Source organism: Petromyzon marinus, chromosome 2, assembly GCF_048934315.1.
Source record: "Petromyzon marinus isolate PM22_M1 ecotype Great Lakes invasive population chromosome 2, UKy_Petmar_22M1.pri1.0, whole genome shotgun sequence".
Lineage (NCBI taxonomy): Eukaryota > Metazoa > Chordata > Hyperoartia > Petromyzontiformes > Petromyzontidae > Petromyzon > Petromyzon marinus.
Genome location: NC_133668.1, coordinates 18,802,413 through 18,821,711, shown reverse-complemented (window position 1 = coordinate 18,821,711; position 19,299 = coordinate 18,802,413). Strand labels below are relative to the sequence as shown.

At 49.7% G+C, this 19,299-nt stretch overlaps 1 protein-coding gene across 2 annotated transcripts; it reads right to left on the bottom strand.

Moving 5' to 3' along the window:
• Positions 1 to 563: 563 nt before the first annotated feature.
• SLC23A3 (solute carrier family 23 member 3) lies at positions 564 to 18,714 on the bottom strand. Of its 2 annotated transcripts, XM_032960103.2 has the most exons (12): positions 17,666 to 18,711; positions 15,666 to 15,868; positions 13,427 to 13,539; positions 12,645 to 12,712; positions 11,126 to 11,307; positions 10,655 to 10,772; positions 9,719 to 9,842; positions 6,452 to 6,705; positions 5,304 to 5,409; positions 4,676 to 4,843; positions 3,918 to 4,010; positions 564 to 3,080 (listed from the first exon to the last, which is right to left on the bottom strand). In XM_032960103.2, exons 1-12 carry the CDS (start codon positions 17,810 to 17,812, stop codon positions 2,827 to 2,829), a joined length of 1,830 nt encoding a protein of 609 aa, XP_032815994.2. In that variant the 5' UTR covers positions 17,813 to 18,711; the 3' UTR covers positions 564 to 2,826. The 2 variants fall into 2 exon arrangements, with proteins under 2 accessions (XP_032815994.2, XP_032815984.2); XM_032960093.2 differs by lacking the exon at positions 564 to 3,080 and having other exon boundaries at positions 3,087 to 4,010; positions 17,666 to 18,714.
• Positions 18,715 to 19,299: the final 585 nt, after the last annotated feature.

Below are 19,299 nucleotides of genomic sequence, written 5' to 3'. Positions count from 1 at the left end.
TGGAACATTTGACCTATTTTTTTTTATTGGGTACACTTGTGGAAGAAAGCCAGAGTGTAGGAAGAAAACTCTCTCACACACAAACTGAGAACGCTCAATAATACATACAGATAGGGCTTCAACCCACTTGCTGTGTTACCTCATTCTGGCTACCTCGTAGCTTCGTTTCACATCCAAGTATAATCCACCAACATTACCATCAAAGCATTGTATTACAGGTGTGCAATACCACAAGCTGTTTGGTGATATTACAGACGTTAACTGTGAGTTATGAATGCATGTATGTTGAACTTCATACGTAGCCAACCGTGCTAGTCGAATACAGGACCAGCAGCTTCATACAGCGATTACATAAGCACATGGTTGCTATACAGTGTTTGAAAGACAAGCCCTTGAGGAATAAGAGCCGAGTTGTGAACGCATTGATGGTCATTGCAGCTTATTCAGCACCTTGGACAGCAGCCATTGGGCTTTCATTCAACCACAGCGTGATACACATCCAACATCTCCATGTCCCAACACAGATTATAATTAGGGTTATCCATAGACCGCATACACACAGGACATGTCAAAACAATATTTAATGAAATAACCACACATGACACATGCAAAACATCGCTCTATCGTTAAGCTACAGACGAATTGTAGTTGATGGTGCTGTACTTACTACATCATTGACTATAGCATGCACAATTTTACTATTGTCATGCAGAGTATCTGACTGACGCTACAAATACACTGGTTTACATCCCCTTAAACGTTAAAAAGGTTTTTAAAATACTGAGAAAACGTTACCATACACACGCACACCAACCTACACGTGTCTAACTGCTTTACCATAAAATCACCGTGATCTCTAAATCATAATAAATACGTTTACCATAGACAGTCATGACATTCAACGTCGGCGAGCAACATGTCGACTGGCAATCCAGTAAACATACAACGTTGCCCCAACGTTGTATGTTTAAACGCCATAATATACTCGGTATGGGAAGGCTCCCAAAACTCCCCTTTTCGTAAATCGCCATTCGAAAATGCCATTAAAAAATCACGAAGTTTTTGTCTTATTTGCCAATGCGTCAAATGTTATTTGTCTCTCCCTTTTGTCCTGTCTCACTCGTAGCATTGCCTCAGAAGATTTTCAAGCTCTTGTTTCTCCTGATGACGATTGCTTGTGTTGCGATCGAAACGTCGCAGTTTTTTGTTTGTTATTTTTGTTACTTTCTTTGAACCTATCGACGTGACTTTACCGAAAGACCCAAGAATATGAATTCCTGCAGTCACGAAAGCTTTAAATCAACATTTAAAATAACAATTAATTAAAGACACAACCCTTTATCCGTCTACTGGTGGATGAAGGTGTTATATACCATGTTGGTGATTGGGATGAATTGACCATACCTCACCACGCTGGTCAGTGTGGGTTGTTGGTCAAGAGAGGAGGGATCAGGGGTGGGGGGGGGGCAGGGGCAGAAGTGATTCAGATCTCACTTGGCAGTAATATTACCTGCAGCCGGGAACTTTACTTAGCTGACCGGGTTCGTAGCGCAGTACGCTAACCACTGTGATACCACTCCATCCCCCGTGAAGGTTGTATTTGCGTAAAATTTGCAGTTCTCATAAATAACAAATGCGTATGCACGCGACTTGACACAAGCATAACAATTCATTATAATTCTTTGGTTCTTTCGGTAAAGTCACGTAGAAAGAAATTAAATGAAATAATAGAATACGACGTTTCGTTTGCAACACAACCAACCATCATCAGGTACAAATGAATGAAAAACAAACCTAGTAAACTTGGAAATATAATGCAATACAACACAGAGAGTCGGCCAACACAAAAGTTAACACCCCACCTGGTTGATTACGTTCCTCCAAACATTGCTAAATTTGAGAGAGAGAGACAAAACATAGACACGGAGACACACAGACAGACACATAGACACGGAGACACACAGACAGACACACGAGCACAGAGAGACTCGCACAGAGACAAACAGAGAGAGACACACACACATGGGCACACAGAAAGACAACGTCTCTGTGTCGAGGCCTTAAATAGAGAGAGGGGGGGCAGAGGGGGAGTTGTGTGGAATTCCTGCCCATAGCGGCCGGAGGAGAGAATGGACCCATAAATAAGCACGTAACAAACGCGGTGGAAATCAGTAATTCCACACAACGCTCCGTGCTTGTTGATTTAGATGTCCCGTGCCCAGCTCGTCCGTCCGCTTTGGGCAGGAATTCCACACAACTCCCCCCTCTGCCCTCCCCCCCACACTCTCTCTCTATTTAAGGCCTCGACACAGAGACGTTGTCTTTCTGTGTGCCCATGTGTGTGTCTCTGTGTGTCTCTCTCTGCTGTGTCTGTCTGTCTGTGTGTCTCCGTGTCTATGTTCTGTCTCTCTCTCAAATTTAGCAATGTTTGGAGGAACGTAATCAACCAGGTGGGGTGTTGACTTTTGTGTTGGCCCACTTTCTGTGTTGTATTGCATTATATTTCCAAGTCAACTATGTTTGTTTCTCTCATTCATTTGTACCTGATGATGGTTGCTTGTGTTGCAATCGAAACGTCGTATGCTATTAGAAATTAATTTAATTTCTTTCTACGTGACTTCACCGAAAGAACCAAAGAATCATTCCTGCAGTCACGAAAGCTTCGGAATCTAGTTTGAATTCACTATAATTTGATTGATCGTTTACATTCACATCGAGGCCGGAGCTCCGAACCCCCCAAAAAAAAAAAACATCCCCCAAAGTCGCCTGTACTATTACATAACGAGACGAAGATCAACAGGGCAACTTGCGTTGGGGCTCCGCGCGTCAGCAGTTGGAGCTCGCGCCCCGAGCCAGCGGCAGCATCTCGTGAACGGGGGCCGCGTCTCCACGCGCCGGGCGATGCCCGTTGGCTCGGGCAGCCCCGGAGGCGGCTCGTGACGTCACAAAGGCACAGAGAGGCGAACGGCGCAGCGCCGCCCAGCGACTGCGCGCGGTACTGCGAGTAGCCGGCCTCCCCGGTCCGCCCTGAAGATCCTGGGCCAGGCGCATCGCGAAGAGACCACGCTCCTCGGGCGTGCCTGGTGGTCACACAGCGCGGGGGGAACAGCTTCCACGACAGGTCCATGCGCACGTGTGGCAAGCTTCTAGGCCCGGCGTCGGCGTCGGGCTGCTCCATGCTGCAGCTATGCAGCCTTCGTCAGTGGCATTGTTCCTTGTGCCGTATCAGGCTCCGAAGGCATTGGTGGCCAATCACGTAGACCCCGATTTCAGTTTTAAAACGGGGAAGGTAGCCCATGAAACAAGGTTTACCAACGCTGAATGCGAAACTGATATCATGGCGAAGCTATTCATCCTGCTCTGCGGAGTAGCTCTCCTCCATGAGGACGCCGTCACCTGCTGTGACCAAATCCTCTCTTAGTAAGTCCGGGCTGCGGTCATTGACGACAGCTTGAGCCAGTATTGTGCTGAACACCGTCAGGTCCGTGGTAATACAGGGATCATATCAACCTTGGAAAGTGCTCCAGCCATGTCCCTGATACTTCCTCCTGATCTGCATTTTATCGTTATTGTCTTTAATTCCCCTCACTTGAGAAGCTTCCCCCTGATTTTCCTGACAACCTTCGCCATAGCTCCTTGCTCTCGTTCTGCACCTGCCGGTGTCTCCCGCACCTCTGATTCGCACGGTTGGCTACGTACGGTGTGAAAGAAGTTCGACATACACACACACGCACACACGCACACACACACACACGTCTCAATGTGTGTGCACATCCACACTCGACGCGTTACCTCCGTCGGGTTGCACCTTTCGCGTGAGTTTCCTACATGGGAAGTTATCGCGCGTGTGTAACTGTGGTCGATCGTTTCACTTCGGGGTTCGAATCCTTTCCTCCCGTCGACTGATCCCAGTGTACCTGACACGGTAGAGTCCAGCAGCAGGGACATGGCGCCTCCCAGGAGCACGGGCGTGCGCAGCAGCGACTGGAGGGGGCTGTACCAGGCGCGCCCTGCACAGCAGTGCACCACGCGCCCGCGGACACGCAGATATGAGCACAGGGAGACAACAACCGCGTTCCCGTGCGCGGCCAAGGGCCCACATACACGTGAACACGCAGGCACAAACGCATACTGTATTCACACACACACACACATGAAAATGCAGGCGCGAACATATGCCCGCTGAGACAGGCACGCCAACACGAACACGTGTTTGCGTGTTCTCCCGGTGGTCACGTGGATTTTTCTCCGGGTTGCTCCGGCTTCCCCCCCCCCCCCACATTTAAAAACATGCGTTTAGAGTATTTGACTGCTATACATTTCCATATGATAAGCTACTTGGTTGCGCTATCATTTGTGGCTAGGTAGCTTCTGAAAAAGGGCTACATAGCTAAGTGTACCTTAACTGGTAAAAAATAAAATAAAAGTAGTTTTAAATAATGCACTGAGATAACACGACCAAGGTCGTGGGTTTGAATTTGAGCCTCACTCACCCGTGATTAAAGTGGGTTCTCAAGCCAAGCGAGCTGATGGTCTCAGCCCGGTCAACAATGACCACGCGGGAAAGAAAAAAAACCCCATCACGTTCAATTTCTATTTGACCAACCACATCCACACTCCGGACCGAGATCACAGGTGAGCGCCAACGCGGACACCGCCCGGGACACGACCCTACCGCTGGCAATGCTCTGCGCGTGATCCTGCATCCAGCGAGGCAGTAGCAGCGCCATGAAGAGGGAGAAGCCCACGATGAAGATGCACCGTCCCGAGTCCATGTCCAAGTACTGGAAGTAGGAGATCCCAGCACCGACCGCCACGCCGTGCGTCACTCCGAGCACCGTGCCTGCAAGCGCCGCGCACGCGCGCGAGTCTGTGTGGAGCGCCGAGCTCAGCAGGAGTCTGTTACTGCACACACGTCATCCAGCGGCACTTGTCGAAATCCCACAGACTGGACCGGTGTTGCCCTTCCGGGCAGCGTCAGCCCCTTGATAATTATCGGCTGCTGTGGGTTTACAAGACGTTATCGGTGAGTGCCCTCTGTCTGCACCCTGGGGCAATTAGCGCGCAACAACAAACAAAAAACATCGTTTAAAAACGTCGACGGGCACTGTAGAGAAACAATATGAACGAGGCAGTACGAACGAGAAAAAACGAAAAATGATTTCTTGAATGGAACGCCAACCGTGATTCGTGAGAATTCATCGAACCGGGGGTTGGAATCGTTAGCCGAGCGTTACATGCCGGGGGGGGCGCTGGTTTTGCCGCCGAGTGGTGTTGGGCGTTTGGAGGCAGTGCGCACGCACCCAGCACGGGCAGGGGGAGAGAGGCGAGCAACGCTGAGAAACGAGGACTCAATCCCAGCAGCAGGCAGAGCACGGCTGCCAGCAGAACGCTCCGACGGCTGCCCTCCTGCCGAACCCCCCCCCCCGCCCCAGTCCAATGGAGGGATGAGTTGGAGTGCGGCGGTGGTGGGGGTGCGGGGAAAGGGTTTCGTGGGGGTGCGAGGGTTATGGCGGGGAGGTTGAGAGAATATAAACAAGGTCATTACGAGAAAAACAAGTGTACGTGTCGCCAGGTTCAAACACATTGGTCCGGTGCCCATCTCAGTGTTGCCGATCCAGTGGTGTCTGGCCCCCACATTCATATAGTGGGGGCCAGACTGTCCATAGCACAACATCTGCTGGTTTCCTAGAAAGTGATCCTCAAGGGCATCGGATGTCCTTCGGCTAGCGTTTGATCTGGCGTTGTGGTGGCTTGTTGGAGGAGGACTTCCGCCGGTTGACAAATGTTGATTCGGTGTAATTATATGAAAATAACGAATCGGTGCAGAAACATCATTCATAATAAAGGATGTATAGGTTATACCGTGTAAATATAACTGCGTCCTTAATCGAGCACCACCCAACACAGCCAATTAGTAAGGTTTGTCATGTAAACAAAACGTCCCAATTAGATACTATTTCAGCACACCGGCGTGTTGGAGAGTAAACCCACGACATTTTAAATAAACAAAAAATCCATGCGGCATGGCTTTTTGGCCAATCCCACGCATTCAGGCAGTCCAAAGACAGCTGGGGAACAGGCGCTGGCCTCGCCATGGTGGCTAGGAGATGTTAACTCCCTCGCCTGGTATGCAGGAGGTCGTGGATTCGATCGCGACCCTGACGCCTGTACATTTGGAGTGTGCATGTCCTCCCCGTGGTAGCGTGAATTTCTCTCCGGGTCCTCCAGTTTCTCCCTCCACACGTGCGTTTAGAGTATTTGGCTGCTGCTATAAATTTCCACGTGACGATAAGCTATCATTTGTGATAGCCAGGTGGCTTCTGGGAAAGAGAGAAAATAAACCCAGCTGCACCGCTCGGCGGGCCTTACTGGGCGAAGTAAAAAAATAATAATACATATATAGTTTAGCGGTTTCGTTTAACCTCGTCGGGGGCGTCCACACACTCACGGCGGTGAGCCCCAGGGCACAGGCGTTGGGCAGGCTCACGGCGGCCGCGGCCGGTGACCCCAGCAGCCCCGAGACGGCGCAGCCGAGCCCCTGCGCGGCGAGGCCGCGCGAGGCGGCGCTTGCTCCCGGAGCCGGCGAGCGGAGCAGTCGCGTCGCGAGCACGTAGCAGCCCAGCGTCTCCGCCGTGCTCGCCGCGGCCAGCACCAGCCCCGCCAGCGTCGCGTCGGCGCTCAGCACCGGCCAGCCCATGCGGCCTGCAAGCGATGGCCGCAAGTGCGGGCGCCGGTGATCACCGTGACCGTCAGCAACGCCCGCTGCCCCAGTAATCGTTGTCGTCACAGTCACCGTTATCATCGTTTTCTTGTTTGTCTCGAAGCCGAAGTGTGGTGCCTCGTTCAAAAACGAGCACTGGGTGGTGTTTGGTTTGTTTGGCAGTCCTGGAACGTCGGTGGAAATTCCACATTACCACAGTAAAGATGCGTTTATTTATAAGAGCAAAACTGTAGACTTCTCACTAAACGCTAATTATGCTATTTACCCCAGAGGAATGAGAGACCTAGGCAATCCCTGGCCAGGATTTGATTCCCAACCTTCGTAAGGGAAATCTCAGTTAGTCAAGCAGTCGTGCTCCAAATCGTGGGGTTTCCCAAGTTCAAATCCCGGCGGGGGTTGACTTCACCCCATCATCAATGGCATTATCGTCAACATTATTAACATCATCCCTCCGAGTTCAGAAAAATAAGCACCCATCTGATGAGGTGCTATCACATGGTTAGAAGTCAACAATGTGTTGTCCTATGAATCCTACTGGTCTCTGTCAACTAAATTGAAATTTTACACTATTGGCTCATGACTGCCATTAAGAAATGACCACTACCGTAGTTTGTGCACTGCGCCAAAAAACATCGGTGCAATTTATGGCCACGGCTAAACATCAATGGCTAGTGGTATCTGAACCGTGTCTAGCCGCCCACCCATATTCATGATGAAGTATGGTCAAATGGTCCCACGATCCGAGTTGAGAGGCCTTCGTTCAGCAGTGAATTTCCAACATGGCTATGCAAGTGCCGTGCAATCGCGAGTAGCAATGGCAGACAGAGCCACCAGGTGGCGATCGCGTCACGATGCCTCGCGTTGATGACCACCATGTCACATGCAACACCACCGTGTCACGTGCAACATCACCGTGTCACGTGCAACACCACGTGCGCCATCACCGTGTCACGTGCAACACCACCGTGTCATGTGCAACATCACTGCGTCACGTGCAACACCACGTGCGCCATCACCGTGTCACGTACAACACCACCGTGTCACGTGCAACATCACGGGCGCGTGAAAGGGGGCTCCACCGTCTCTCTCTCTTTATGGCTCTGTAACTGCAGGCTCCAACCACAGCGTGAAAATGGTCAAGGTGTCTCAGGTAATAAATACCAAGGCAGTGCACTGAGACAACACCACTTAAATCCTGGATTCCCCTCTGGGTTTCAGCCATCTGTGATTAAATCAGCTTCTCAAGTGCAGTGAGTTGATGGTCTCAGCCAAGTTACCAAGGACTGCACAACACACCCATCAAGTAAAACTTGGGTTTTCACTGAATTGAATGTCCATATAAGCGATTTTAGAAGTAGTATGTCCTCTGACACAAGGTGATGTAGTGCTTGCTGAAAGGGTTATGAATATAATGTTCATGGCGTCATGACTGACACAACAACGAAAGCCCAAACGGCGTAGGGAGTAAAAACAATGTAAAAAAATATTACCAAAATACAAACTGTCCAAAGTTATTCCCTGCTCAACAAAGCATTGAGACAATGCTCATCACCTGTTCACAGCGCTGAGCCATGGAAATTTTTCGTTGTTGTTTAAAGTGTACAATAAAAACTTGGAGACACATGCTGGGAATTACACCGAAAGGCAGAAAAACTAACACATCGATCACAGAACAAATTCAAATTCAGAGATATCTTGTTGACTGTTAAGAAAGTGGATTTGGGCCAGGACGCATTATGGCTACATTAGGAAAATGGCTGAGGGATGAGGCTGGTGAGAGAATGGCAGCCAAATGATGGAACTCGCCCAAAGTCGGCAACTACCAAGGAGAGGGAGAGATTAGATCAGCTCTAGCGTACGAGAAAATAATGATTACATCCAGCAGTGGACAGATCGTTTCTGATGTCGATAATGGAAATGCTTAATAGGCTTACAGATATCTAGATTTGACAGTAAAGTTTTTTTTTTTACAATTAGATAGGAGAGTGGTGTAATGATTGTCCTATTCATTGAGATCAATTCTGACCACGCAGAAGTGACTGATTTACCAAGCAGAGTGGGTGAGGGAATGTTCTTTTGACTTCGCAACAGTGCAGCAGGTAATGGGCCATGTTTGACGTGGCTGTATTCATAGTCACGGCCATTTCACCTAGCACGAGTATCGAGTCCACTCGGCACCCCACTGTGAATGAACTCTGGAAATACTTAACGACCACCGTGACCACCATTTCATCATCATTATTATACAGGGTTTTTTTTTTCTTACATCCCATAAAAGCATTAAGTCCTTTAGTGTCTAAATGAAAAAATGTAACGAAACAATAATCAAAGTTGGGTCAACTTGGATGGGGTAGTGTTTTACGATTATAATACGGCCCCGCCATGAATCTTAATTAAAAAAACAAAGTTAAGTTCCTTTGCCATGTCGTGTCCGTCATGGGGGTTGCTTTACCATACTTCAATTTATTATAAGTACGTAACATGAAGCTGCATTAGTGTTGCCACTGGTCCAGATATTACCAGAAGAGTCCGGGTATTGGCATCCATGTGCGGGTGTCAGGAGTCGACTTAATTACCATACACTGCATCGTGTTGATAGACCTCGGCCCACAGAGACACGTGTCCGAGTTTGGTTTGTGGAACACGTGGCAACCCTAGGCCACATGCTCCAGAGGCGGAGGCGGTGGGTGGCCGTGCACTGGGGTGCCACAGTGGCTAGGAGATGTTAACTACCTCGACTGGTATGCAGGAGGACGTGGGTTCGATCCCGACCCTGACTCCTGCTGTATATTTGGAGTTTGCATGTTCTCCCCGTGGTCACGTGTATTTTCTCCAGATCCTCCGGTTCTTCCCTCCATGTGTAGAAATGTGCGTTTAGAGCATTGGCTGCTATTAATTTCCAAGTTATTAGCTACTTTGTTAGGCTATTATTTGTGGCCAGGTCGCTTCTGGGCCTGACCTGGTTAAAAATATATATATTTTAGCGGAGTTTACCTGGGTAGGGCAGGCTGAGCCAGGCCACAGCGGCCGCTCCGTCATCTTGCGAGCGGCCGGGCGGCAAGGAGAGTGAGGGCAGAGCAGAGCAGAGGGCCCAGCTCAGAGCAACAGTGAGCAGCACCTGCCAGCGAGCACAGTGACCCACACAGTGAGCAGGACAATGCACACATAACAACCTGGACAAGTGGACAGCGCAATTCACACAGCAACACGGACATTTATCTGTTGTGTGTAATGCTTGAACTATGAAAATTATATTTTGACTTAAAGCTTTTGTGACTGCAGGGATTCATATTCTTGGTTATTTCGGTAAAGTCACGTAGAAGGGAAACAATAAAATAATAAAAATATAAAACAATACAATTCTCACGACGTTTCGACTGCAACACAAGCAATCATCATCAGGTGTGCAAACCACAGCAAGAAAATGTGAAAAAGTGGCGTTTTTTTACATTAGCACCACGGAGAGCGATTTGGCAGTTATTCTTGTGTTGCAGTCGAAACGTCGTGAGAATTGAATTGTTTTATATTTTTTTTATTTTATTGTTTCCCTTCTACGTGACTTTTCCCGAAAGAACCAAGAATATGAAAATTACGTCACATTTTCCATCATATTATCTTAAATGTAACACTACCATATGAGTTTAATCGAATTAACATTTTTAAAAAGATGCTGCATGAAGGCCTCCCCATGCCGTGTCAGTCATGGGGATTGTTTGACCATGCTTCATCACGCTGGTGCGTGCAGGCTGGTGAATGAAGGCCCAGGATCAGTTTTAGATTTCACTCGCCAACGCTGCTGCTAGCCGTGAGCAGGTTGGCGGGTTCACATCGCAGCGTGCCAAGCACGGTGCCCCACCGTTGCGCGTACTCGAAGGGTGTCGGGGGCGAGGCCACCGAGGACGCGGAGTGGCGGTGCGTTTCGTGCCATACCGAGAGCTTCCGACAAGCAGCCGGCACTGCCCACAGCAGACGGCGAGGTCCCGCCTTCCCTTGTGCAGGGCGATGCCTCTCCATGTGCTGGGACAGGAGCACCAGCAGCAGCGTCCCCCTGCGGACGACACCACCGTCAAGGCACAGAGTCCAGAGAGTCAAAGCGCACCTGCGCGCAGACAAACAATGGGCGGCGGCGTTCACCCTCTCCGGGAGGGTGCTGAGCAAGCGCTGGAAATTCCACATCACCATTTAAGGGGTCGCTCTCGACCGGAATCAACCGCTGATGTCTTGCCGCAACGCGGTACTCGTTTTATCGACTCGGTGTCATAGCATGAGACCAGAATATATCATCCCCATTTTCACAAACGCTTTAGGAAACCAGGACAGACCACCGGGACGTTTGCTTTAACCCAAGAGGACAGATGGACGGACGGACGGACGGATGGAATGGGATGTGGCTGTAGCTACCCGGCAGTAAGACCCCAGTGGCTGCCGCCAAGTTCGCCCGTGTGCTGGTATCCGGCCAAACCGAGGAGGCAGAGTACGGGCGCCAGCACCATGGGCCCACACAGCACGGCCAGCCGTGCCGGAGCCCCCACGGCCCCAAGCAGCACCTGCACCAGGCCGGACAGCAGCAGCGCCCCGCCCAGCTGCACGACATTGCACACACGAGCTGATCTCATTGCTGCTCCGTTGCTCCATCTCCGCGGCGGATGTGCTCCGACACGAACCGCCTCCTTTGGCTGCCACTCAGTCGTGCTGGCTATCGGCCACAATCCCTTCGAGCAATTATTACATGCCATACTGGCACTTCTCAGAACAATGTCCCATTCCTCTACGGTGCTATGATGTTTCCGCAGAGGGGAAATGTCAGTGAACACGGGCTGCAGGGTGAAGAGGTTTCATGAGAGGGACTTATACATTTACTTTTCGACGAATGGCGAGAAGCCTAACCAAGCACTGATTGTAACTAAACTATTATTGTCTCACACCAGTTGGTCAGAAGTGAAGAAGCTTGTCTTCCATTGGCCAATCTGGACACCACCCCATATGTATGTCACTGAATTGTGCTCCATCTAGTGATTTCATTATGCTTCCACTTTTGAATAAGCTACCCCATTGAGAACAATTTGTAAGCTTCACAACGAGCACTGCGATCCACTTTGGTGAATCTCAACGGGCTCCGTGAATCACCAGGAAAGCTTTGCCCAACGATTAACCGGAATGGATTTAACCCTGTAATCAGTGCCGGAGTAATCTAGTGCAGGGCCTGTAGCATCTGTTATAAAGTGGCCTTAAATAAAAACATAAATATTAAAACACAAATTGGTAACGTGCATAGTAAAGTAATTGTATTCTTTATTTGCTATACAGCCAGATAATACGACAAATCGCTAACCTTAAACACCCAGTCGTTAATCAAAGTTGAAGGCAGTAAAGTACTATAGTAACAGAGCAAGTGCAAGAATCACTGAACCGGAATTGACAGCTTGAAATCATTTAGCACGGGGCCCTTGAAAGTGCAGGGCCCGTAGCTACTATGATAATCCGGCACCGCCTGTAATAATATACAGTACTAAAGATATAACACCTCGGTGGCGAGATGTTAACTACCTCGCCTGGTATACAGGAGGTCGTGGGTTCGATCCCGACCCTGACGCCTGCTGCTGTATATTTGGAGTTTGCGTGTCTCTCTCTCCCATCATCAACACGGTGGATAGGAGATGTTAACTACCTCGCCTGATATACAGGAGGTCGTGGGTTCGATCCCAACCCTGACGCCTGCTATATATTTGGAGTGTGCGTGTCTCTCTCTCCCATCATCATCACGGTGGCGAGATGTTTACTACCTCGCCTGGTATACAGGAGGTCGTGGGTTCGATCCCGACCCTGACACCTGCTGCTGTATATTTGAAGTTTGTGTGTCTCTCTCGCGACGACTTAAGTTTCTGCTGTGGAGTTATGGTATTGAGTGCATTTCATTCACCTCTCCGGTACGCTCTGGCCACTCGTAGTTGGCCGTGGCATTGATGCTGGAGTTGCTGTTATTGGTACCTAATGTAACACACAGAGACAGATTCATTACTAATTGCCACGTAACTTCTATTGGTAATGATATCCCAGGAGGTAAGTGCCGTGTTTATGGTGCCGGATTCACAACCAGAAGGTTAGAAATTCAATTCCCAGCCAGGAGTAGCCTAAGCCCATCATCTGTTCTATGTCGATGTATGATTGCCACAGTGGATAGTCAACAGTGGTTGTCCTATGGAGAAACTGATGGGTGCCACAGAAATGTGGAATTTCCACCACTCAATTGAGACCTCCGATAGAGATGAGCATTGCCCCATGCTCACATGAGCAGACACATTTTTGTGTTATTCAACATTGACGAATGTGGGAACAGGGCACTTACCCCCACCCATTGCAATAAACTGTAATCAATAATTAATATCGACGTATCGTCTTTTGTCCCCCAGTATGTCTCTGCATGTATCCGTGCCTCGATCTGTATCCGTGCCTCTCTTCGTATCTTTATCTGTCTCTTGGTAGCTCTGCGTTAGTCTCCACGTCAGCCCATCTGTTTGCAACCGTGTCCACTATCCGTGTCTCTCTTTGCGGCCGTGTCTGTCTCCCCCTCTCTCTCTCTCTCCGCGTCTCGCTGTCTCCGCGTGCGTCTCCCGCGTGTCAACGCTGAGACTGCCCCAACCCCCCCCCCCAACTCGCTCCCCGCCGTTGCCCCTTCCACCCTTGATCACGCAAGGCACGTACCCGTGGCTTGCGCGGAACACGCCGCGTCGCTGGGGCAGGATGAGTAGCGGCCCAGCAGCAGCAGCAGCAGCGGAGCCGAGGCCCCTGTGGAGGCCCCTTGCAGCACGGGCAACCTGCACACAGCGCGACCCTTCCCCTTAGACGGTGTAAGTTGAACTCGGGGACAGGGCGGACAACAATAACAACAGCCGATATTCGCCACTAAGTGGCTGTGACGTCGCCACGGCGCATGTGCCAGGCTAGGTGCACTCCGAGGTCACGTGAAGTGTCGAAGGCTCGTTGCTCGCAGGGGGTCACGGGACAGACCCAGGTGTCATGGATTGACTGACCGAGAGAGAAAAAGTAGTATTTGATCCCCTGCTGATTTTGTACGTTTGCCCACTGACAAAGAAATGATCAGTCTATAATTTTAAAGGTAGGTTTATATGAACAGTGAGAGACAGAATAACAACAAGAAAATCCAGAAAAATGCATGTCAAAAATGTTATGAATTGATTAGCATTTTAATGAGGGAAATAAGTATTTGACCCCTCTGCAAAACATGACTTAGTACTTGGTGGCAAACCCCTTGTTGGCAATTACAGAGGTCAGACGTTTCTTATAGTTGGCCACCAGGTTTGCACACATCTCAGGAGGGATTTTGTTCCACTCCTCTTTGCAGATCTTCTCCAAGTCATTAAGGTTTCGAGGCTGACGTTTGGCAACTCGAACCTTCAGCTCCCTCCACAGATTTTCTATGGGATTGAGGTCTGGAGTAAGGCTAGGACACTCCAGGACCTTAATGTGCTTCTGCTTGAGCCACTTCTTTGTTGCCATGGCCGTGTCTTTTGGGTCATTGTCATGCTGGAATACCCATCCACGACCCATTTTCAATGCCCTGGCTGAGGGAAGGAGGTTCTCACCCAAGATTTGACGGTACATGGCCCCGTCCATCGTCCCTTTGATGAGGTGAAGTTGTCCTGTCCCCTGGGCAGCTGTCAGCGGGTTAACCCGCGTAACCCTGGCTGGCTGACGCTCCCTCTCGCTCCCTCACCGGGAGCCCACACCGCACACTGCTCGTGGTGCCTCCACGCTGACCAGCGCTCACCCAAGCCCGGCTAGGGCTGGTACTACACCCCGTAAGTGGGCTACACATAATGTCAGCACATTATCCGCCGTGGCTTCGTAAGCCCGGCAACCACGCAGTGACAATCACAATCACTGCACTCGAATAGTAAAGCAATTGTACTTTTTTATTTGCTATACAGCCGGATAATACGACAAATCGCTAATCTTAACCACCCAGTCGTTCATAAAAGTTGAAGGCGGTATAGTACTATAGGAAAAGAGCAAGTGCAGAATCACTGAACCGGAATTGATAGCTTGAAAGCATTTAGCGCGGGGGCCCTTTGAAAGTGCCGGCCCCGAAGCATGTGTAGCTACTTTTGCTACTGGGATATCCGACACTGGGTAGATGCACTAGTTGTGCCCTAACCAATTATGCAAACTTGCTGCGTTTTAGCCGCACCGGCGCTCCGCTGCGTTGTTGTGAGCATCGCTCCACTTGCTCTCCGTTGTTGTTGGAGGGCGACAGGCACTCGGTTAACACCGACAACCAAACCGTACTCGTGTACCTCCGATTAGCGCAAGACAGATCAACATACATAGATATACTTTACGTAGCTTTGGAAATTGTAGGCACCAGCTCTGGCTGCGTTCCCGCTTCTCTGTGGTTTATCGCGCCTCTGATCATTATCTCTTGGGATGAACGAAAACTGTGCGCCTGGCAAATTCTCCATTAGAAATAAAACCTCAGCAGTGAAGACAACCAGTGGGGGAACAGTTTCAGCCTTGGTGAGCAGCATAGAGGAAGTAGTTATCTCGTATCTAGCGGACGTGGTCGAGACTTTGGTTGATCTGCAAGGGTGAGCGTCTTTACCTAAGTTATTTATTTAACGAGGTAAGGCGCACTGAGCTATACAGTTATTTTTTTTTCAGAAGCGATCTGGCCACACAGAATAGCTAATCGACGTGGCTTATCACGTGGAATCACAGCCACATACTCTAAACGCGTGTTTCTAAATGTGGAGGAACAACCGGGAGGCCCGGAGAAAAATCCGCACGTCCACGGAGGAGAGAGACACCACAAACTCCAAATATACAGCGGCAGGCGTGAGGCTCGGGATCGAACCCACGACTAACCTCCTTGTTATACCAGGCGAGGTAGTTAACATCTCACCACGGCGGCGCCCTGGTTTACCTGGAGCCCAGCGTGAGCTGCACGAGCGTGGAGAGACCCGAGCAGAAGAAACCCGTGGCCAGCAGCTGGGGACTGGGCCACGGGCCGTCCGCGTGCAGAGGCGAGCGACGCGAGCCGGGGCCACCGCCACCGACGCCGGCCGCCGGGGAGAGCAGGAGCAGCAGGTAGCTCGCCTGCAGGGTGGCGGCGAGCAGCAGCACGTGCTGCCGGGAGACGAGTGGGGGCGAGACGAGTCGGAAGGGGGCCCCTCTGGGCAGTTGTGGAGGGGCCCAATTCCGACACCGACTTTTGGTCAGCCGCCACAGCCGGTGTGTGGGGTTACGCCGAAAAAAACAACAACAAGGCAGGCGAACAAACTCGCCGATCGGGACCGTCCGCCGCAGACCCAGTGCCGTACCTCTTGTTCTACCCGAAGCACCGCCGATTAGCACGGTTGTCTACGTACGGTGCAAAAGAAGTTGAACATACACACAGTACGTACAAGGTATGCCTTGCAGTCCAGCAGGTGGCCGAGAGATTACAACTCCGATCTCTGTTTCATACCCGCGGATAAGAACGGACAGCCCCTCTGCACGCAAGAACGCGACCCACGGTGACGAGATGTTAACTACCTTGCCTGGTATACAGGAGGTAGTCGTGGGTTTGATCCCGACCCTGACACATATTGTGTATTTGGAGTTTGCATGTTCTCCCCGTGGTCGCGTGGATTTTATCCGGGTCCTCCGCTTTTTCCCTACACATTTAGAATAAATATATAAACAGCTTGCTTGTGTTGCGATCGAAACGTCGTGGTTTTTTGTTTATTTTATAATTTTTGAACCTATCTACGCGACTTTACCGAAAGACCCAAAGAATAAAACACGCGTCTAGAGCATTTTGCTGCTATAAAGTTGCACGTGATAAGCCACTTTCTTGAGCTATCATTCGTGGCCTGGTCGCTTCTGAAAAAGAGCTACATAGCTCAGTGGGCCTTACCTGGTAAAATAAAACGTTGTTTTAAAATAGTGACCAAAAACAATCCTGCCCGATTTATTTACATGCACCGCCAGCATCACCCATCCGTGATTCACACTGAGGTCCGAGTTCCCTTGGTATCGTCTAAACCAAGACCTCGATGGAATGTCTGGAGAGCAATGCGATCAAGATCCACAGCCAAAAATTGAGGACAGGATCAAGAGCCTCGAAACTGACCCACAGAGTTCCTGTCAAATCATCAAACTCCCTGCCCGATATAACATCCCCACGGCCATCGAAAAGCCTATAAGCCGTGTTGGCTCAATACAACGGAGGCACTGCTGGGGGCAACACAAAGCGGACAAGGCAATGCAAAGATATCTCGACTCGGCCCGGCGAGAAACAGCTGAGAATCTCATGTTTGCACGTTCCTGCCATGAAGCTTGGAATCTGCTGTGGACCCTTGGGATGGCTAAGCCTTCCCGGCACCGACCACTGAAACGGCATGGCCAATGCAGTGGACAGCGGGCCTCTCAAGAACACCAACGGTTGCACTGAGAGGCATATTAAGGCAACCAAGTGCTCAGCCGCATCCCAGCTCTCGTCCACTTACGCGAGAGTTGAATTTGAGGCCATCTCATTGACCACCAAAGCTGTGAAAGCGACGGGACCAGACAACATCGAGCACAGATGGCTACCGCGATGTAACGATATTAGGAAGCCGCTTGAGCGAGCGATGCACTCTTAAATCTAGATTGAAAACTAATTTCTTTAGAACTGCTATTTGTGTCCAGTTCGCCGTCCTTCCCCGACACCTCCGGTTAGCGCGCTTGGCAAAAGTACGGCGCGAAAGAAGCTCAACATCCAGTACACACACACATGCATCCACAAGATAGAGGCATCGTCCCTGTGGCAGCCCTTAGCCCACAGAGGGGCAGGCGCGTTACAGCTGCGTTCCTTCTGGCTCGTTTAGCACCGCGACTACGACGACGACCCGCATAGCCCAATGTCAGCGCGCGCAGAACGGAGCAGAGCGTACGGCTCACCTGCACGGCGTAGAGGATGGCCACCATCCAGGCGGGCTCGCCCGTGCCTTGCGGCCACCCCTTGGCAACGCTTGCACTGCCCCGGTCCCTCGTGTCGCCCGTGCCACCAACGCACAGGGCCGTGCCTTTGTGGCACCACGGTGACATCTTTGCGATGGGGCTAAGCGCCGAGAGGTTACTCTTTGAAAAGTAATCGGGTACCGTCCGATTAATGATTGCTCGGCGTTTTTGCAAATGACGCAATGTAGCCTAATATTTGGTATTTTTCAAAAGCAAAGGTCGCGCGTTCTTCAAATGAACGCGTATTGTTTTCGCGTCAGAAATAAGAGCACATTCCTGTGACCGTGGGCTTGGTGCGTCGGGTGCTGCTCCCTTCACGTTCACCAAAGCCGCTGACACCATCATTTCCCCCATTTAATTATTTTTGTAATCATTTTAAAACTTTGAGAAAGTAATCATAAAAAAGTAATCGCGCTAAGAAGCCGTAACCAAATTATACACTAACAAGTTTACCACTACCTACCTTGGCTAATCTGGTGGCAGTAATGTGCTGGCTTGTAACGTGTTACTCCTGAACACTGAGTAAGCTCCCTGCGTCTTTCGGATTTAATCAACAATTGACCATTTAATTTAATTTATTTTATACCTACGTGACTTTACCGAAAGAACCAAAGAGTACCCAACATAACCTCCAGAGATATGACAGCCAGGCAGGCAGTTAGTTATATAAGCTAATACGACCGTCAGAAATACCAGCTAGATCATGTTACTAAGACATTGCACTGTACATGTTAAGCTCTTTTGTTCACAGCTATGGCTAGATGATGCCTCCGCTGTCTAATTTTGTTTGCCTGCGTTGGTCATTTGAGAGGTAATTGATCTGCAAGCTCAATAATTAACCTGCACCATTGCCCCAGCTTTGCTAAAGGTGTATCCTCTGGAGCATATAATCGCTGACGGCCTTTCCGTGCTCGGTAATAATTAATTTAGACCTCCTCCAGGCCCCGTGTCCTGTGTGTGTGTGTGGCACGGTTGCGTATCCAACAAAGACATTGGTAAACTCTGATTTGGTTCAGAAGGCTCAGAGCAACAGCTGGTTCAGACCTAATCAACAGGAGCCACGAGGTCGTGTCTTCCTTTTTTAATCTGGCTATTCTTCTATTAATAGTGCAACATGTGTTTAGTGTTGTGCATATATATTTTTTTATCCGTTACAGCCTTGATGTGTGCTCTATGTTCATTCCAATGAATTTTGCACCGATATACTTGTACTATAAACGTTCAGCTCTAGCCATCGGAAAGTGAGATTGTTACCAAACTCATGGATTCCAGGGTATAGGAATAGGTTTTACCCTTTTAACTGGGACAAAAACTGACACCTTTATTCAAGGCATTATGTTTGCAATAACCACAACACAAGCAGTCAAAATGCAAACAAAAAGACAACTCTGATAATAATATGCACTGTTATTATCAGAGTTGTCTTTTTGTTTGTATTTTGACTGCTTGTGTTGTGGTTATTCAAACATGATGCCTTGAATAAAGGTGTCAGTTTTTGTGCCAGTTAAAAGGGTAAAACCTATTCCTATATCTTGTTACTGGCAAAGGAGGTCTCATAATGTCATGGATTCCAT